At 47.7% G+C, this 20,324-nt stretch overlaps 1 protein-coding gene across 1 annotated transcript in view; it reads right to left on the bottom strand.

Moving 5' to 3' along the window:
* FRMPD2 (FERM and PDZ domain containing 2) overlaps positions 1–20,108 on the bottom strand; it is a 99,033-nt gene extending 78,925 nt beyond the window's left edge. Inside the window, exons 1-8 of the mRNA XM_064269884.1 lie at positions 18,816–20,108; positions 18,017–18,174; positions 13,969–14,034; positions 9,916–10,107; positions 7,690–7,801; positions 6,924–7,011; positions 3,395–3,530; positions 1,129–1,200 (exon numbers count right to left, since the gene is read on the bottom strand). Coding sequence (XP_064125954.1) covers positions 1,129–1,200; positions 3,395–3,530; positions 6,924–7,011; positions 7,690–7,801; positions 9,916–10,107; positions 13,969–14,034; positions 18,017–18,174; positions 18,816–19,038 — 1,047 coding nt within the window. The 5' untranslated portion in view covers positions 19,039–20,108. The remainder of the gene's footprint in view (positions 1–1,128; positions 1,201–3,394; positions 3,531–6,923; positions 7,012–7,689; positions 7,802–9,915; positions 10,108–13,968; positions 14,035–18,016; positions 18,175–18,815) is intronic.
* Between the last annotated feature and the right edge of the window lie 216 nt (positions 20,109–20,324).

Here is a 20,324-nt window from a genome sequence, read left to right as displayed (position 1 = left end):
GCATAGTGGGCACAGGTGACTACAGGAGCACACCTGAGCCCTGAGCTCCCACTCTGCTGTGCGGGGGAGCCACCCCCAGGGATGATCTGATGGGTCTGGGGCAAGGCCCAAGGATGGGTACTTTTTACAGCTGCCCTGGTGATTCTTACGAGCAAAGCTGAGGAACCCTGCAGCTAATAGGAGGCCGGGTGACCAGCATAGCTGCTCAGGGCCCTGCACTTGGGGAATAAGGCCCTGCAGTCGCAATCTTGAAATTCTTAATAATCATCTCTCTGGATTTGTGTTTTTTAGTGAAGTCCCATGGACAATGGAGCATGCCCTGGGAGCTTGGAGCCTTGGCTTTTGTGCGTTCTGCCTCCCACTGCCTCTCCACTTACCTGGGCTGGGGTCTTGGCTACCAATTCTCCTGCTCCCTGGGACTCCAGGCCCACCTGGCCTCCTTCCTGTCCTGCCCAGTGACCACCAGCTCCTGAGTTCTGACTCAGGCTTTTGCTCTTCCTGCTCCCCCTGCCTGGATATCCTCCCCACAAAGCCCACAGGGCTCACCCCCTCACTTCATCCCAGGCTCTGCTCAAATGGCACCTCTAGAGCAGCCTCCCCCCAGCCACCCTCTCTAACAGAGCAAACCCCTCTTCCCCGCTGCAGCCGTTCTCCACCCCAGAGCTCACAGTACAGCCTGGCATACTTTCAGGTTTGCATATTTGTTTATTTTCTGCCTCCCCCTGCTAGCATGTAAGCGCCATGTGAAAAGGACTTTACTTTGTTCACATCATAGATCCAGAGCCTAGGATGGCACCTGGCACATTCAGGATGCTTAGAAAATATCTCCTGGTGGGAGAGGCAAAGACTGAGCTGGGTATGGAGGATAAGCAGGATTTGGCCAGAAGTTGGAGAATCCCCCACATTTAAAGAAGAGGAGGCTGATGTAGGGCGTGAAGCAGGAGCCACGTGACCAGACCACTCTGGTGGGGTCTGAGGAGACAGCACAGGTGCCTGGGCTGAGAGCGAAGCCGCCCCTCCATGTCCCAGGCTGAAGGTCCAGGGAGAGCTCCACCAGCCTTCTGGGCTTGCCAGCCTGTGGTGGCTGCTGCCACCCTCCACCCCTGCCCAGTCTAAGCTAACAGTTACCGCAATCGATCCAGGCAGATGCAAGGTTGCCGGGGCCTCTCCAGCAAGACGGACGAATTCGGGCCTAGAGAACTGGGGGGACACAGCAAAGTCACTTAGGGCAGAAAAGACAGGCGCTGCGGAGCTAGGCCTCAGCTTTGGGACTCGGCTTCACCCTGAGCTTACCACCGTAGCACTCCGCTCCAGGGCTGGCAGAAAGCAGGTTTCAGTGATACAGGACTTAACTGGATGAGGCCACAATTGTCTGGGAGTCACCAGTTGGAAGCCTCACGGTGCGGGTAATGGTGTTGGCATTGTTCTAGCTCTTACCTTGGGCACAGGGATGGCCCCGTCATTACGAGTTTCATAATTCACATACAGCTACATAGTCTTCTGTGTGTCTCACAACTATAAATCACATTAGCCTGTAAACCCACTGCTGTCAAGTCGATTCCAACTCACAGCGACCCTGCGGGACAGAGCAGAACTGCCCCCTAGTGTTTCCAAGGAGCGGCTGGGGATTCGAGCTGCTTACCTTTCGGTCAGCAGCCGAGTGCTTAACCACTGGGCCACCATGGCTCCATAAATCATATTAGGCAATACAACTATATATTATATGTAAGAGAAATATTTTTTAAAAACAAAAAATCGTAATATTTGAATTAGATGGAACACTTTCTTGGCTCTGGACTTTGAAGCAGCAGTGGGCACAGGCAGCTGTTCCTGGCTTCACAGTGCTTCTGGTTTGCTTTGCCCTCTGACTCAGGAATGGTTTCATGCTCATTGCTGTTTCTACCCAACCATCTTTCCATGGGTGCATATTCTTAACCCATTTTACAGGTGAGAAAATTGAATGTCCAAGTGGTTAAGAAACTTATCGGTGTCATACAACCAGTAAGTGATAAAATTGCATGGGGCTTCTAGCCCACTGCCTACGGTACCTGGGGGTGCTTTTTTCTGATCACCTCAAGTGGCTGCTTTTGGCAGGTCCTTTGGGCCTGAGGGTGCATCCCCTGACCTCGCTCTACCAGCACAGACTCAGCAAGTTGGCCCCTTAGGCAAGCCTAGACTGCTGCGAGAAGTCAGGGTTCCATCAGCATGGGCTTCGAGGCCTGGGTTGGCCCTGGTACTCTCTAGCCTTAACTTCCCACACTCCCCCAAACATATCCTATTTAACCATCCAGAAGAGAGACTGTCTCCCCCTAACCAAGCCTCCCTGCCTGTCCTATATTTGCTCCTGCATGTTCCTCTGCTCAGAAGGCCCCTTCCAAGTACCTTCCACTTTGCTTGTCCATTCTTTTACATCTTAAATGGCGTGGGTATCACTACTACTGTCTTGTACCCCAATGCCTATGAGCTTCCTGAGGGGTGGGCCTGCCATCTCCACCTTTATATCCTGCTCACTGCTTACACAGCGCCTGCATCAGTGAGGCCACCTACTGGCCTGAATTGTAAAATTCATGGCTATTTTAATCCAATTCAGTAAGTTTCAGCCTGAACATAAAAAAACAACAACAAATCTATCTATCCCTGGAAACCTGCAGTGCACGGAACACTGGCCATTTGTGAGTAACAACGGCTATACCCACGCTGACCTTCTCCCTACCTAGGGGCTTGGTTCCTGGGAGTTCTTACACAATATCCCAAGTAACAACCAAGAACTTGGTGTGTGGTTGGCTGTGACGCAAATACCATCGTCTACTTGGTCTGTGCCTCTGAGCACAGAAAACTTTCCTACACACCCAAGAAACCAAAAACCAAACCCACTGCCGTCAAGTCAACTCCAACTCACAGCGACCCTATAGGACAGAGTAGAACTGCCGCACAGAGTTTCCAAGGAGTGCCTGGTGGATTCAAACTGCTGACCTTTTGGTTAGCACCCCTAGCACTTAACCACTATGCCACCAGGGTTTCCTTCCTACGTACAGCCTAGCTTAAGCCTCATAGCAGCAGCTTTGTGAGACAAATGAGGCGTGAAAACAGAGACTCAGGGAAGTGAAATTTCTCCAGGATCTCACAGCTTTTAAGTGGAAAAACCAAGACTTAAACCCCACACCAAAACTCCCCCACCCAGTCCACACAGCCCAAAAATGAAGGGCTCAGAAAGGCCAGTGACACTGCTTACAAGCCACTCCACTGGTCAGACTATCAGATCATGGTGTGACCCTCCTGGATTCTGCTGGCCCACAGAGAGGATGGTCTGGGTCAGCTGCTGGAGGCCCCTGCTCATGTCAGCTGCTGTGTCAAACCTCTTGGGAGAGTGTCCTGCAGGCCCCTCTTGTCTCACCTTTTCTTTTCTTTGCAGGAAACCCCTTTGCGAAGGAGCAGCTGGCCGTGAGTTTTCTGACGCCACAGAGAAAGCAGATCCTGAGCTGAACCGATGGCCCTCCTGAAGGTCCTGGGGTACTTCAGCAGGAAGAGCGCTGCCAAGGGTCAGAGAAGGGAAGAAAACTGTCAGCCGTGGCAGAGCTTCCATTTCAGAGAGGCTCATCAGGTGCAGGCCCTCAGCGGGCCAGGTACAGCCTCATTCTCATGTCCCCTTCAGCCCCAAACCTAGGGGAGTGTTGTCATATGAATTTTTCAAAGGTGGAAACTGAGGCCAGAGAAGTGAAGGTTGCAAAGCCACAGGATGAGGGTGGGGGCTTGTGGGAGCATTGAACCCAGAGCCCCCCACCGCCGCCCCGCCATGCCGCAGTCCGCTTCCTCACCGCCCCACGACTCTGCCTCCTGGCTCCTGGGTGCTAATAACAGGCAAGTCCTGAACGATTCCTGAAGTGGGTGCTGGGACCACAGGTGCTTTTTACTTCCTTCCTTATTTATATTGTTCAAATGTCTTAGCATAGTCAATAAAACACAGGTAAACATCTTTCCGGTATTTTGTGCTTTCAGCCAGGATCCATCTGACATCCACAATGATATCCCTGGCTCTACGTCCTCCTCTAAATCTGGCTTGAATTTCTGGCAACTCCCTGTCATACACTGCTGCAGCCACTTTTGAATGATCTTCAGTGAAATTTTGCTTGCATGTGATATTAATGATATGGTTTGATAATTTCCACATTCAGTTGGAACACCTTTCTTGGGAATTGGCATAAACTTGGATCTCTTCCAGTCAGTTGGCCAGGTAACTGTCTTTCAAATTCTTGGCATAGACAAGCGAGCACTTCAATGCTACATCCATTGGTTGAAACATCTCAGCTGGTGTTCCACCAATTCCCAGAGCCTTGTTTTTCACCAATGCCTTCAGGGCGGCTCGGACTTCTTCCTTCAGTACAATCGGTCCCTGATCATATGTTACTTCCTGAAATGGTTGACCTTCGATCAGTTCTTTTGAACATATTGACTCTGTGTATTCCTTCCATCTTCTTTTGATGCTTCCTACATCGTTTAATATTTTCCCTGTAAAATCTTTCAATATTGCAACTCAAAGCTTAAATTTTTTCTTGAGTTCTTTCAGCTTGAGAAATGCTGAGTGTGTTCTTCCCTTTTGTTTTCTATCTCCAGGTCTTTGCACATGTCTTCTTGAGCTGCCCTTTGAAATCTTCTGTTCAGCTCTTTTACTTCATCCATTTTTCCTTTTGCTTTAGCTACTCAATCTTCAAGAACAAGTTTCAGAGTCTCTGCTGACATCCATTTAGGTCTTTTCTTTCTCTCCGGTCTTTTAAATGACCTCTTGCTTTATTCATGTATGATGTTCTTGATGTCATATCACAATTCAGCTGGTCTTCAGTCATTAGTGTTCAGTGAGTCAAACCTATTCTTGAGATGGTCTCTAAATTCAGGTGGGAAATACTCAAGGTCATGCTTTGGCTCTCAAGGACTTGTTCTAATTTTCTTCAGTTTCAACTTGAACTTGCATATGAGTAATTGATGGTCTGATCCGCAGTCACCCCGGCCTTGTTCTGACTGATGACATTGAAGTTTTCCATGGTCTTTCTCCACAGATGTAGTCGATCTGATTTCTGTGTGTTCCATCTGGCGACATCCATGTGTAATAGTCACCATCCATGTGGGCGAAAAAAGGTATTTGCAGTGAAGAAGTCGTTGGTCTTGCAGAATTCTATCATGAAACCTCTGGCATCGTTTCTATCACCAAGACCATATTTTCCAACTACTGATCCTTCTTTGTTTCTAACTTTCACATTCCAATCACCAGTAATTATCAGTGCATCCGGATTGCATGTTTGATTAATTTCAAACTGCAGAAGTTGGTTAAAATCTTCAATTTCTTTATCTTTGGCCTTAGTGGTTGGTGTGTATTAACTGATTTTCCTTATAGGCATATGGATATTATCCTATCACTGACAGCGTTGTACTCCAGGATAGATCTTGAAATGTTCTTTTTGACGATGAATGCAACACCCTTTCTCTTCAATTTGTCATTCCTGGCATAGTAGACTATATGATTGTCCAATTCAAAATGACCAATACCAATCCATTTCAGCTCACTAATGCCTAAGATATTGATCTTTATGTGTTTCATTTCATTTTTGCTGATTTCCAGTTTTCCTAGATTCATACTTCATACATTCCACACTCTAATTATTAATGGACATTTGCCACTGTTTCTTCTCATTTTGAGTTGTGCCACATCAGCAAATGAAGGTCCCAAAAGCTTTACTCCATCCACGTCGTTAGGGTTGACTCTACTTGGAGGAGGCAGCTCTTCCCCAGTCATCTTTTGAGTGCCTTCCAACCTGTGGTGCTCATCTTCCAGCACTATATCAGACAATGTTCCGCTGCTATTCATAAGGTTTTCACTGGCTAATGCTTTTCAGAAGTAGACCGCCGAGTTCTTCTTCCTAATCTGTCTTAATCTGGAAGCTCAGCTGAAAGCTGTCTGCCATGGGTGACCCTGGGGTATTTGAATACTGGTGGCATAGCTTCCAGCATCATAGCAATGAGCAATCCCCTACAGTACGACAAACTGACAAACCTGTGGGGGTAGAAACCAATACAAAAGTAAATCTGTAAAGTTTCCAAACACCCATGGTTTCAGATTCAGAAGGATATGGGCACATGTGGTTTTAATCAAATTTAAGCATCTATGTTAGGCTAATTGCAAAAATAGCCTTAATTCTTCTTTCTAATCCATGTCCCTTGCAATGTAAACTTACCATTCCTCCCATAAAGAGGTGGAGTCTATTTCCCCAGCCCTTGAACGTGGGCCGGCTTATGACTTGCTTTAGCCAATAGCATGTGATGCAAGTGTCAGTGGGCTATTTCTGAGCCTAGGCCTAAAGAGACTCTTATTTCACTCTCTCTCACGCTCGCTGTCACTCTCACTCGGAGTGCTGGCACTGCTATGAGAACAATCTAGGCCAGGCTGCTGGTGGAGGAGAGGCTCCTTGGAGGAGAGTCAGGGCTCCTCAGACAATAGCCAGCCAACCTCCAGAAGCAAAGCTGCCCAGCTAAGCAGCAGCTAATCACAGATACACAAGGGTGCCCAGCTGAATCAAGAACCTCCCCAGCTGAGCACAGCCTAAATAACCAACCCATAGAATCATGAGCTAAATAAATAACTGCTGTTTTTAGCCACTGTGCTTTGTGATTTTTTGTTATGCAGCATCATGTGGCAAGAGATAATTAAAATAATATCAAAGCACATTGCTTTTCTAAAACTGGGCCTGAACAAAGGAGACAGAACCCTCTGACAGCACAGTTGCCATCAGGCCTTTAGCCTTGTATCCAGTGTGGCTTCCTCACGTGTCAATGTTTGTTGCCTCCAGAGAAGCAAGGAGCTTACCACGAATAATCAGTGGAGAAGCATGAAGTGAGCAGCACCCACACCAAGATCACAAGGCTTTGCTGCTTACCTGTTAACAAAGAGGCTGCAGCCACTGTGCGCTGAGGCGCTGGAACAGGGCTCCAGGGAGCTCTGGATCTCTGTGCTTCTCTCTGAAACTAACCGAACATCATGGTGGAAGGCATGAGCAGAGGCAAAGAACATGGTTTTCTTGAATCAGGTAGCCCTGAGTGCAAATACCACCATTCTAACTTGCTAGCTGTGCAACCCTGGCAAAATTACTTAACCTCTCTGAGTCTATCTCCTCACGTAGAAAAAGGCAGAGTTGGGGGGTGGGGGAGGAAGCCTAATGAAGCAGAGGACCTTGTTTTAGGGACAACAAATAACAACATTAATGAAAAAAAGAGAGAAAGAAAACACAGACTTAGCTGAAAAGTAGTAAAGGATTTAAAGATGATTCCAAAGAGCCACTCTTTCAACACACCTGGAATGCAGCAACAAAATCAATCTCAGGAATTACTCTTCTTTTTGTTCCTTCTAAAAAAACTCTAGATGCTAATTAAAGGGAAAGTTTTTAACATTTGTTTTATCGACTTGGACAGTTAGAACTCATTAAAAGAGTTTCATTTGATATACTCTGTTAAATTGTATCCCCAAATGAAGCTTTCCTCAGAATACTAATAGGTCCTAAGCTCGCCCCTTCTCCTAAGGGGCTTCTTGGAAGAGTGAGGTTTAAATGGGCTGGCTCTGCCCTACAACCCAGACATCTGGTCCATTTCGGGCAGGAGACAGGTGTCCCCCACCCACCCAGGGAATGCTGAGGGTGCCTTACCCACCTCTGCTGGGATGCAAAGACCGTGGTGTGCTGGCCTGCTGCAGCCTCTTCCTAAGCAGGTAGCTTCTGCCCTGCTGTAAGGGGGTGTTCTCTTCCACAACTCTCCTCTCCACCTGAGGGTCAAGTGTATCGTACATCCGTGTCCCAAGGTCCAAGGGGCCATTCATGTGGACACATGCAAATTGGCTGTTAGACTAACTAGGTGTAGAGCCCTCTGCCCCACACGGTGAGAACCTAATGAAGCCTGCTCTAACAGCTAGAACTCACTCTGTGCCCACCCACCCACACACACCATAGGGCCTCCCCAGCCCCGCTCTCCCAGTACCCACACATGGCAGTGCCTGGAATCCCCTCCACTGTGGAAGTCTCTCTGGTAAGCTCCTCTTTGCCTAGGAGGCCCAGCTCTGTCCTCTCCACCTCTTCCCTTGAGGCGGATGTAACGCCCTTTTACTGGCCTTCCCCACCACTGAACTCACAGCTCTCTGTTACTGTGCACCGTGTCCTATCGCGAAGTTTGCCTGCCTGTCTCCCCACTCCTCACCCCTCTTCCACGTTACTGTGTGCTGGATGTTTGCACCATTGCAGCTCACCTATCACAGTGCCGAGCCCCAAAGTATGTCAACTCAGTAACTGAAATCTCCTTTATGGTCCCTGATGGAGACACTGCAGGTTGGCACAGCACCCATCAGAGGACAGTGACACACTAATGGACTTTAGGCTTCAATGTCTTTCACATGAATATACCCCCCTTCCCCACCAAATCTTTTGGCTCAGTTAATAGGAACAACACGTTCACAGTCCAAGAGAGAAGAGTCCAAGAGGGAGGGCAGGATGGGAGAGGCGCTGCCTAGCTTCAGGTTGGCAGCCACCCACCAGTCTGTCCGTGCATCTCCAGCCACATAGCTTTAGCATTAGACTTGGTCTCAGTTCTCCAGCTTGTCCTTGGACAAGTGCAATGACCACCCAGCTGGTCTCTGGCTTTGTCTCCCTCTAATTCCTCTGGAGTGCAAACGTATTTAAATTTTGTACCATAGGCACCTGGCTTGCCTCACCCTAGACCTAGCCCCAGCCCTGCCCTTTCCTCACAAGGGACCAACTCTGTGGTGCAATCAATCCTCGAAGTTCCCCATGAGACCAACTGAGGCTGGTCCAATAAAGACCACCTCCTTGATCAGCTTTTCCTCCAGCCTATCTTTCTCCTGGAGTCCCAGGGTGGTACAAATGACTAACATGCTCAGCTGCTAACTGAAAGGTTGGAGGTTCAAGTTCACTCAGATGCGCCTTGGAAGAAAGGCTTGATGATTTACTTCCAAAAAAACAGCCATTGAAAACCCTATGGAGCATGGTTCTACTCTGACACACATAAGGCCCTCATGAGTTGGAGTTCACTCCATAGCTACTTGTACTGGTATCTTTCTCCCATCACTGTCCCTCTCCTGGAAGCACCTTCCTGATAAATAACTTGTACAATGACTCCTGTCTCTGAATTTGCTCCTAGGGAACCCGACCTAAGCCAAACATGTACTATATGCCAGGCCTCTTTCTAGGCACTGGTGTGCATGGGACAGCAAGCAGCACAGTGTGACAGTGCTACAAGGGGACTCTCACAAGGTACTAGATAGTAGAGGGGAGGGTACCTGGTGACGGCATGGCCATGGTCAGGGAAGGCTTCTCATGTGAGGCCTAGAGTTAGATTCTGATAGATGAATTGAATCTAGCTGCCCAAAGACCTTCACTAGAGCTGCCCACCAAAACTGCGATGATGGGCACGTTCTAGGTCTACCCTGTCCAATATGGTAGTCACCAGCTGCATACTTGAAATGTGGCAGGCGTGACTGAGGGACTGAATTTCTAATTTTATCCCATATCAATTCATGTAAACTCAACTAATTTAAATTTAAACAGCTACATGTGCCTAGTGACTATCATATTGGAAAGTGCAGGTCTATACAACCTCGGATTGGCATCTAGTCAATGTTGACTCATGGTGGCCTCATGTATGTCAGAGCAGAAATGTGCTCCATAGGGCTTTCAATCACTGATTTTTTAGAAGTAGACTGCCAGACCTTTCTTCCAAGGTACCTCTGGGTAGACTCGAACCTCTAACCTTTTGGTTAGCAGTCTAGCAGTTAACCAAAGGTTAACTCTATGGAGCACAGCTCTACTCTGACACACATGGGTTGTCATGGGTCAGAGTCAACTTGATGGCAACTGGTAGTATACTGACCTCAGTGATGGTGCCCAGGACCAAGCCAACCAGTCGTCTTATATGGAGAGCAGCAGGGGCTGGGTATATAGCCACTTCCTGCTGATGAACTTGACAAGCTTCCAAAACGGACTGCAGTGATAGCCGCCTGTAGGGCTGGTCTTCACACATGGTTAGCAGAATGGAGTGCAGGGGCTCACAGAGCTGCAGAGGCTAGGGAGCAGACAGGGCTGGTGAGAAGGCTGGAGTGCCACTGAATTCAATATCTTGTCAAGTGTGCAGCTGGAGACTAATGAAAACGGACATTCTCATCACGTCTGTCATGGATTGAATTGTGACCCCCCCCAAAATATCTGTCAACTTGGCTAGGCCGTGATTCCCAGTATGGTGTGATTGTCCACTGTTTTGTCATCTGATGTGATTTCCCTATGTGTTGTAAATCCTGCCTCTATGATGTTAATGAGATGGGATTAGCAGCTGTTATGTAGACTCAATCTACAATTTAAGTTAATCTCTTTTGAGATGTAAAAGAGAGAAGTGAGCAGAGAGACGGAGAACCTCATACCACCAAGAAAGGAGCGCTGGGAGCACAGTGCATCCTTTGGACCTGGGGCCCCTGTGCTGAGAAGCTCCTAGATCAGGGAAGATTGATGAAAAAGACCTTCCTCCAGAGCTGACAGAGAGAGAAAGCCTTCCCCTGGAGCTGGCACCCTGAATTCAGACTTCTAGCCTCCCAGACTATGAGAGAACAAATTTCTCTTTGTTAAAGCCATCACTTGTGGTATTATAACAGCACTACATGACTAAAACAACGTCCACAAAAGATGCTGCTCCTTCATGAGAATTTAAGAATGGACACCAGATACATTATTGCAGTCGCAAAATGCAAAACAGTTATTTCTGCATCAGTTGTGTGTCGTTTGCTGCTTTTTAACCTGTAATGTCTTTCAGTTCCCAGAGAGCCCAAACCTGTGCTTGGAATGCTCATGACACCAGGTGCTTGAAAAAGCAGAGTTCCTCCTGGGCCAAGCATACAGGTCAAATCAGAGATCAGCCTTTGACTCACACTCACCTGGGGAGCCCATCATGTCTTAGATTATTGGTGTAGGTCTCATTGGTCCTTTTCCCTGTGTTATGGATTGAATTGAGTCCCCCCAAAATATGCGTTGGAGTCCTAACCCTTATACCTGTGGATGTAATCCTGTTTGGAGAGTTTTCTTTGCTATGTTAATTAGGCCACATTTACTAGAACGTGTGTTAAATCTAACCACTTCTCAGCAGATCACACATAGCTGCAATCAGGACTGGGAAAGGCAATACACACCCCGAACTACTGACAAGGAAGGAATCGATACCGCTGAAACCCTGACTTGGACTTTCAGTCTCCAGAGCTGTGAGACAATAAACTTGTGTCCTTGAAAGCCACCCAGCTGTGGTATTTGTGTTACAGCAGCCACAGCTGACTAACACACCCTAGACTGTGTGCTCCAGGAACAGGAGAACTGAGGCGTTTCCATTCTGGAATTGCCAGCAGTCAGCACAAGTGCTCAACAAATGTTGGTTGAACTTTATATCACATGTACACATCGAGCAAAAGGAAAAAAAGTAGATATTTCTTTAAGCACTTCCTTCATGCACTTAAATGGCCATCATTTATACAGGGAAGACCTCAGATTCAGACCAAAAATCAGGCTTTTTCTCGTGCTCAACCCATAGTTTATCAAGAAAGTCATTTTCCAGATAAGGGCTGTACTACCATTTCTTGCCATAAAGCCCACTAACCCACTGCCATAAAGTCAATTCTTACTCATAGCAACCCTATAGGACAGAGTAGAACTGCCCCATAGGGTTTCCAAGGAGCGCCTGGCAGATTCAAACTGCTGACCTTTTGGTTAGCAGCCGTAGCACTTAACCACTATGCCACCAGGGTTTCTTGCCATAAAGCATCCCTTGTGAATTCCTACCTTAGCCTGTGGCCAACCTACACTCAATAGCAAACCGGAGTGCTTCCCATGGACAGGGCCTACGCAGGGACTCGAGAAAGATGAAGGAGACAGTCCTGCCTTGGAGAAGTTCGCAGTCTGATGCGAAAAATGATCGTGAAATAGACGATGACAGTACAGAGTGATAAGGGCCTTGGCTGAGGGAATCAAAGCACGTGGTAATAACAGAGCAAGAGGCTAGCCCACCTTGGGGGAGGAGCTGAGGAGGGACCTTGGAGCAAATCTTAAGCATATACTGGAGCTAACCGGGGGAAAGCGGGGGAGTGAGGTGCAGGTAGAAGAACCACAGTATGCAAAGTTGTGAGGGTGAATGAGTTGTCATGAGTCACAAAGGAAGGGAGTTTGGGGTGGGACCAGGGCCCTGTGCAAAATGATGAAAATTAAGCAGAAGATTAAACCAAGTGTGAGCCTGTGTGACAACTGCCCAGGCCACACACCCAGGAAGTGAGTCTGCATGTGGGAAAGCTCAAGAGAGGAACTGGAGCCACAGGAGGACCTCAGGACCTCATTCTGGGCTCCCTGCAGGCCTTGCTGAGAGCTGGAACTTAGCCCTGTGGGTAGTGGGTAGTGAGGACAGAGTCCCAGAGGGAGGAACATGAGAGGGTCTGTTTTAGAAAGAGCCTTCCAGAAGCACTTAGATGTTGGATGTTGAATTACAGAAGCCCAGAAGGAAGGACAGCAGGGAAGGAAGGAAGAAGGGACGAGGGGGAGGGAAAGGAAAGGAAGGGAAGGACAGAGAAGAAAGAAGTCTAGACTCACAGGTGTTAAATTAAAAAGTACACACACACACACATTCTGTAGTTAAAAATGTTGTAAAATCCTATGATGAACAATTTTAAAAAAAAGTTTGATGCTTGAAACCTTCTCAGGGTCTTTAATAAACTACTCAGAAGAGTCTTAGAGAGAGAGATTGTAGGAAGCATTTTCCCATTTTGTTCAGCACAAAACTCTTTTCAGGGAAGCATCTCCCTTCAGGAAGGGCTGCTTTATAAAGTGGGAGGCCTCACACTTCCTGACTTCAAAACATATGACACAGCTACAGTAATCACAACAGCTTGGTACTGGTTTAATGATAGACACATAGACCAGTGGAATATAACTGAAAATCCGGAAATAAATCCAAACATCTATGGCCAATTGATTTTTGACAAAGGTGCCAAATCCATCGAATGGGAAAGGAAAATCTCTTCAATGAATGGTGCTGGCAAAACTGGATTTCCACATGCAGAAAAATGAAACAAGAGCCATACCTCACACCATACATAAAAGCTAATTCAAAATGGATCAAGGACCTAAATGCTAAATCTAAAACTATAAAGTTCTTGGAAGAAAATAGAGGAACAAAGCTTTAGGACCTATTTTTTTTCAACACAACAAATGCATGAGCAACAGAAAACAAAATATAATAAGCTTTATGGGGGTTGGTTTGTAACTACAGGGTGTATGTAAGTCAGATGTTCATAACCCAGCGACTGCCTTTAAAAAAAAATCCTGTGGTCCTTTAAAAAATCACCTATATGAGACCAAACGGTCAATAATTAACTTTAAAACAAAGATGAGAATGTAAGGGGGCAGGGAAACTAGACTTATAGAAATGGAAACCAAAACGGAAATAATGAGAATGTTCACGCATTGTGAAGAATGTAACCAATGTCACTGAGCAACTTGTGTAGAAATTGTTGAATGGGAACCTAAACTGCTGTGTAAACCTTCACTGAAAACATGATAAGATATTATTATAAAAAAAGGCCTTCATTTGTGAATCTGCATTTCTCAGTGTCTATAAAAGCATCTAGCTTGCTATTTTCTCTGCGAAATGATGACAAATAACTCTTACCTTGTTTTCCAATCCCAACTGTGGCTGCCTGAAGTACTATGTTGAGTAGAATTCTAAGGTTTTTCTGGACTTAGCATGAAAGTGTTCTGTAATCAAGGGGCAATGCCTTACTAGAACCTAGGAATAGAGAGTGGTGGCATGTATGTTTGATAGATGTGGTCCCGCCCTGGAGAAAACCTCATAATAAACCCAAAGGCATGACCTGGCAAGACTTTGAGGATCTTGTTTACAGACCTGGTTTGGTGGAACATGAAACCCTGCAGACCAGTAGAGGGTCATTCCTAAAGAATAGACGTGCATCTGCCCAAAAGAAAAGCAAATGGTTAGATTCTGTCATTGTGTTCTTCAATGGTCCTGCAAGCAAAATGCAATTCAAGTGGATGGATGGCTAGTCTAACAAGCATCTGCAACTCCCTTCAACTTTGCTGCCTCCTACTCTACAGGCTGGAGAGCCAGGAATTTGCTTTCTAGCAGGGATTATAACACTCAGTTTTGGCTAAAGAGACATAAGACATAGCAGAAGTCTGTTGGGAGGCTTTTGAGAAAATTTTTGCTTTACTGACAAAAGGAACAAATGTGTCTGGCCCCACCCTCCTCCTATTGTCCCTTCCTTGAACACTGATGTGATACATGGAGTCATGGCAGCCATATTCTCACCATGAAGCAATAGGTGGAACAGAGCGGAATATCATCTTGGATGACATTGCTGAGCTGCTGACCAATCCTGGTATTTCTTATTAAGTAATTAATAACCATATCTGTGGTTTCAGCCACTGTGGTTTAGGCTGTTTCTTGTCATCAAAATCATTTGTACTTGACACACTGTGGTTCGGCCTTGTTAAAAAGCATCATATCTTGTCAGGAAGCAGCATGGTGGGATGAGAAGAGCATTGTCTGACCTCTCTGAGCCTTTTTAGTTTCTTCATCTTTAAAGCGAGTATTCTGCCTGAAAACTCATGAGGGTAGAGTAAAAAGTATCAGGAGATGGTAATAATGATAATAATTATTGTTGTTGTTTTTATTGTACATAGAACACTTATAATACACCAGGCCTTGTTCTAAGTCTTTTGTTTATATTAACTTATTTAGTTCTCACAAACCCTAAGGTAGATATTTTTATCATCTTCATTTTACAGAGGAGAAAAAAAGGACAAGTTAGAGAACTTGGCCAAGTAAGTCCCAAAGCCAGGGCTTGAACCCAGGCAATCCTGCCTTTAACTACTTTGCTATGTCACCTCTGGATTATATCAAGTCCTCAATAAATGTCAGTTTATTATAATAATGGGGCCTCTATTATAACTGACAGGGCATACTGCTTCATTCAGGAACTGGGGGACTTGGAAGCAAGACATTGAATTAATGAACCACAGCCTATTAAAGCATGTGGCTGATTGAGCAGTGCACTGAGTTTAATATGTGTGGTCTTTGTTTTGGGGTTTTTACCTGACTCAACAGCATGTGTTCAGTGTGACATGGGCCAATTAGCTCTTATTTGGTCTGAGATTGCACCTAAAAGCAGCCAACCATCCTTCTGATGAATGTAACTAGTTTCTAGACACCAAGGCAGGAGAGTTGACAAGATGTGCTCTTGTCTTCAGAGAGGTGACCTGAGAGCAGATGCTGGAGCCGTGTCCTCAGCACCGTCCACACCTCAGAGCCTCACTGGATGCCGAGGGCTCTGTCTAAATATGTCCCAGGGCAAGGCCTGGGATCACAATGTCCACATACTTCGTTGCAATTCCAGTCCATTAGTAGAAGCTTCCTGGAGAAGGATGATGTCTCCTGGCTCAGTGGAAAAAAATGCCATGATCGGTTGGTGATGTCTGCCATGACCATGGGATGGGGCAATGGTGGCACAAGTGACTTGTAACTATAGACCACCCCATACCATCCACCTCCACCTGTGACTAAAGCTCCAAGCAACAGGGGAGAAATGTCTGAATGTACTGGTTAGAGAAAGGCTGAGAAGAGAGGGAGTCAGAGTGTACCCTCCTAACCTCTGAATGATGCCTGGGGCTGGGGGAGGATGCAGAGCACAGCCCCTCCTGAGACCCCAGCCCAACCCCGCAGGCTCTTTGCCCACCGGTTTGAAAGAGAGGAGCCTGTGACAATGGAAGAGAGCAGCAATTAATGAAATGGGTGTTAGGGTGCTGTCAAAGACCGAGTGCCCAGGTAACCCTGCCTCTGGGCTTAACAAACAGGGCCAGGCTGGTGGCTTCTGGCTCCTTAAGCCCATTCCCACATGCCATACCTCATAAGCCTACAGAGTTAATCCTTCAACAAAACTGGTTGTTTGGTTCATTCAGAACTCAGTCTCTCCCTCACACTGGCTCTCTCCCAGCTCAAACTCACCCTTATCTTCTGGATCTAGACTTTCAACTCCACACCTCCCCAGTTCTTAACTTGCTTTGTTCCTTTAGCCTCAGAACTCCCACTGCCTTAGCTGAGGAGACCTGGTTCCTCCACACAGAGGAGACTGGAGAAAGGAGGGTGTTTTTCTCTAGCTCAGTTCAAAGATGCTCTGAGCAGAGGAGTGACTAGAGCTTCACAAGGTAGTCAATGGAGAAAAAAAATGCAGTCAGGAGAAGGGATGACTCACCAGTGAGTGCTGAGAGAAACCCAGGCAGGTCCCTAGGAGCACTCCAGATCTGTCTTAGCTCAGGTCCTTCAGAAAGCAGGGCCTGAGGTAAGGATTAAGTGCTGACACTTCATTCAGGAACTGTAAACCCAGGGCAATGAGGTGAGCAGTGAGGGGGAAAGGAGGCAAGGACAGATGTGAGGAGGCAGCCCACATCCTTACAGTAAGCTACAGAGCAGAGCAGGAAATGTAGCAAGCACGTCTTCTTCCTGGCATTCGAGAGTTCTCTGGAAGGCTTGTGTGGATAAACAATATTTCAAGGCCGTCTACCAAGGAGAGGGAGGGTGGGAAATTTATCTTCTCTGTTCCCTCCCAACTCTCACTCACCATTGGTTAAGATTCACCTCATAGGAAACTAACTCCCTTGCATTTTCCAGTTGCATCAGCATGCCCCTTCAGTGATTGCCAGAAAGCCAGATGCCATGTGGAATTTAGCTGAGTCCAAAGTGCAGGAGGCAACTTGGTGTGAATGGAACACTGACCAGGAGACTCAGGCTGAGGGGGTCTGAGAGACACCTGCATTGGTGTCCAAGATAAGACTCCAGTGACTGACTCGGGGATCATGGCAGTGCAGGAAAGGATGTGTGGGCCTGGGATACCCACATGACTGCCAGGGGGTAGAGAAGCCAGAGCCACTGTGACTGGGACTGCCAGGCTTTGACTGACTTGGAGACACATGGGCCCCGACATGTGAAAACCTAGAAGCTAGTGAGGCCCAGAGAGGATGCAGAGTGGTCGTTTAGTAAATGAGTTCTGTTCCTTTCACTTGTCCTTGCATGAAAAAAATGCAGATCTGAACATTCTGCCCCTCTCAGGAGGCATCCTTGGAACTGGGACTTCTTTTCTTTTGGATGCTCAGAAGCTGAGGATAGGGCCTCCCTAGCCTCTATGTTTTCATGCATCTGGGCTGCATGCATCCAAGTTAGAAGCAAAACATGGCCATGGCAGGAAACACAAAAATCCCACTGGTGTTGCCATCCAGAAATAATCACTGCAAACACTTTGGTATATACAGTTTTTGAACTTTTTCTGTGTATGTGTGTGTGTGCGTGTGTGTGTCTGTATGCGTGTATATTTATCCAAAACTAGTATCCCATTCTAATGTTTATACTGAATTTCTTTTCAAATCATTAAATAAACTTCTACAGCATTATTGTAATGGCTGTCCATATTTCATGTCCACCCTCACTGAACATTCAGCTGGTTTCCAGTTTATCACTAATGTCAGCAATGTAGCAGTGAACATTGCTGCAGCTAAATCAGTCTTCACTTACGCTTTAGGATTGAGACACAGACTGCTGGGTCCTTTGCAGGGTTTTTGCTACATGCAATGGTACCATTGTGTTAAATCATTTAACCACACCTTTTCCGGCACTTCTTTTTAATATTTGTGATAACCGGATGGATTAGGCAATGCTAACCCCACTTTACAGATGTGGAAATTGGAGCTCAGAGAAGTTGACTTGTCCCTGTTCAAGGGGAGTGGAAAGAAAGCCTGGGAATAAAATTCTTTAAGCCAACTCTTAATTCAGTGTTCAGAACCAGGCTCCTTGGGCTGAGCTGGGAGCTGGGGACACTGTCCCCAGTACCAGCCTTTCCCAGAAGACAGGGCCCAGGGAGCTGCAGAGATGCCGCAGGCCTTACCTGAGACACATCAGGCAGTTCGTCATTGCTCTGTCCCTGCAGCAGCTCAGGGGCCTTGAAAGGAGCAGCCTCTACGTGAGAAACATGGTCTTGGAAAGAAAGATTCCCAGTCACAGAGAGCAGGGCCGACCAGGGGCAGACCACGTAGTCTGAAGACTCTGAAACCAAGGCAGCGATCAGGAGTGCAGACCAGTGCCACTGCCTAGAGGGCCCATCCTGGCATTGTGCCCAGCCTCGCAGTCTCAGGCCCTGGGATGGGCCGTGAGCAAGACCCAGCAGAACATGGAGCAGAGCACACTGTGCTGCCGTCCCTCCTGGCCCTGTCCCCAGGGCTCCCCACAGCTCGTCCCCTCTCCCACTGGCCAAGGCAGTCTCTCCTCTTTGCTCAGTGGGGGCACCATGGTGGGCTGCCCACACCCTGACTGTTGGGTGGGGGGGCTTGGTAACGAGTTACCACACTGGATGATGGGTGACACCAGCCCTAGTGACACCACTAGCTTGGTGACCCTGGCCTTGGCAGCTTGGGCTTACCCCCCGCCACCACCGCCACAGCTACTCTGGGGTTACTTTGGGGTCACCACCTCTGACAGTATCAGAGGGTGCAATCCGCACCCCCCCCCCCAACTCCTGGTGATGCCATTAGGCTCACAGCGCTGCTGGGAGGAGGGGTGGGCACTGGCTGGCTGGTCCCATGCTTGGACTGCACGGATTGAGAAGCAGCAGCCAAAAAGTATGTTTGTTTGGAAAACTTCCCATTCCACCCCCGTGAGCCTCAGCGGCCCCAAGCACACTCTCTTACCGTCATGAAGATCTTCCAAGAGCCGCTCCACAGCCAGGAACAAGAGGGACCAGAGTTCTCCCTCGGACAGAGCTTCTCCCCTGACCTGCACAGCACTGGCCAGAGTAACAGAGGCTGGGCTCATGCCTGCAAAGACATGTGGTAGCCGGGCTCGGTCTGTGTCAGTACCAGCCTCCCCCGGGGCAGTAGTCCCACCCCACAGCGTGCAGAACAGCATTCTCATCCCCAGTCCTGGCCAGGGCACAGGGCATGACACCCTGGGAAGCCTAATGAGCGCTCCTTGAGGGGCTGGTTTGCTGGTTCTCAGTGAATGAGCCAATAAATCAACTAATAAATGGCGGTTAAGTGAATAAACACATACCTGAGCACATGAGCCCTAGGAACCACACCCCTCGCTCTGGTGCCCAGTCACGGCAGAGAACTACCTGTCACCAGGTAGGGTTTGTTGCCTACTTGCCTCCTGTGACTTAGGAAAGTGGTTTACAACCACTTTTGCTTCCAATAAATGATTTCCTCTCTGCTTCCACATGTAAAATTGGGTTTGCTGCTGGTACCAGCCTTTTCTCTAACGATCCCAGCATCTTCCAAAGAGCCAGAATTACTAGAAGGAGTAACAGGTGTGGACTCACAGAGACGCATCCAGACGAAGGAGCTGGAGGAGGGGTGAGGGAGACAGGTCTGCTATTCCTTCTCAGAAGCAAGCTTTCAACCAAGGCGACACTGAAATGCTTATCCCCTGACAGAGCCACCGCCCGCTAATCTCCATCGGGGAGAGCCCCAGAAGACGCCAAGCAGGCTTTTCCTAATCCTTTGACGTCACTGTCCTTCTCTACAGCCAGAGCTTTCAGAGGGTGTGTGTGCTGTGCCAGGGGCGGGGCAGGGGGCACGTGGTAGCACTCCCATCTCTCCATCCAATGTGCTAATCCAAGCTCTCCACTCACCAGCTGCTTAGCTCCTTTCATAGCCCTGGAACATCAGCCTCCTCCTGCCTCAGGAAGAGAAAGCCCTCCCAGAAGAAAGTGCCTTGCTCCTCCACCTCTTAAAAGGGAAACCACCCCACCATGGTATCGGTTGCCATTGAGTCAGTCTGGACTCAGGGCAACCCCATGTGTGTCAGAGTAGAACTGTGCCCCTCAGAGGTTTTAGTGGCTGATTTTTCAGAAGTAGGTCACCAGGCCTTTCTCCCAGGGTGCCTCTGGATGGACTCGAACCAGCAATCTTTTGGTTAGCAGCCTATCACATTAACTCTACCTCCCAGGAACTTCCGCCCACCATGGTAGATGGCATAAACCAATGAATCCCCTAGGGAAGAGAAGAGAGTCGTTCCAAGACATGGGCAAGAAGCTTCATGTGTGTGATGTGATTTATCAGGAGGAGTTTGGAAGAAGGGATAATTGTTTCCGTTTGCAGGCAGGAAGGCAGTGCAAGGTAATCCAGGTAAAGGTGAATGGATTGGGGGCTGAGCCTCTATTGCCTTTCTTTTCTTCTTTCCTTCCTTTCTTTCCTTTT

Source organism: Loxodonta africana, chromosome 16 (assembly GCF_030014295.1).
Source record: "Loxodonta africana isolate mLoxAfr1 chromosome 16, mLoxAfr1.hap2, whole genome shotgun sequence".
In the NCBI taxonomy this organism is placed as follows: domain Eukaryota; kingdom Metazoa; phylum Chordata; class Mammalia; order Proboscidea; family Elephantidae; genus Loxodonta; species Loxodonta africana.
Note: the sequence above shows the minus strand (reverse complement) of the source record. Positions and strands in the feature narration are given on the sequence as shown.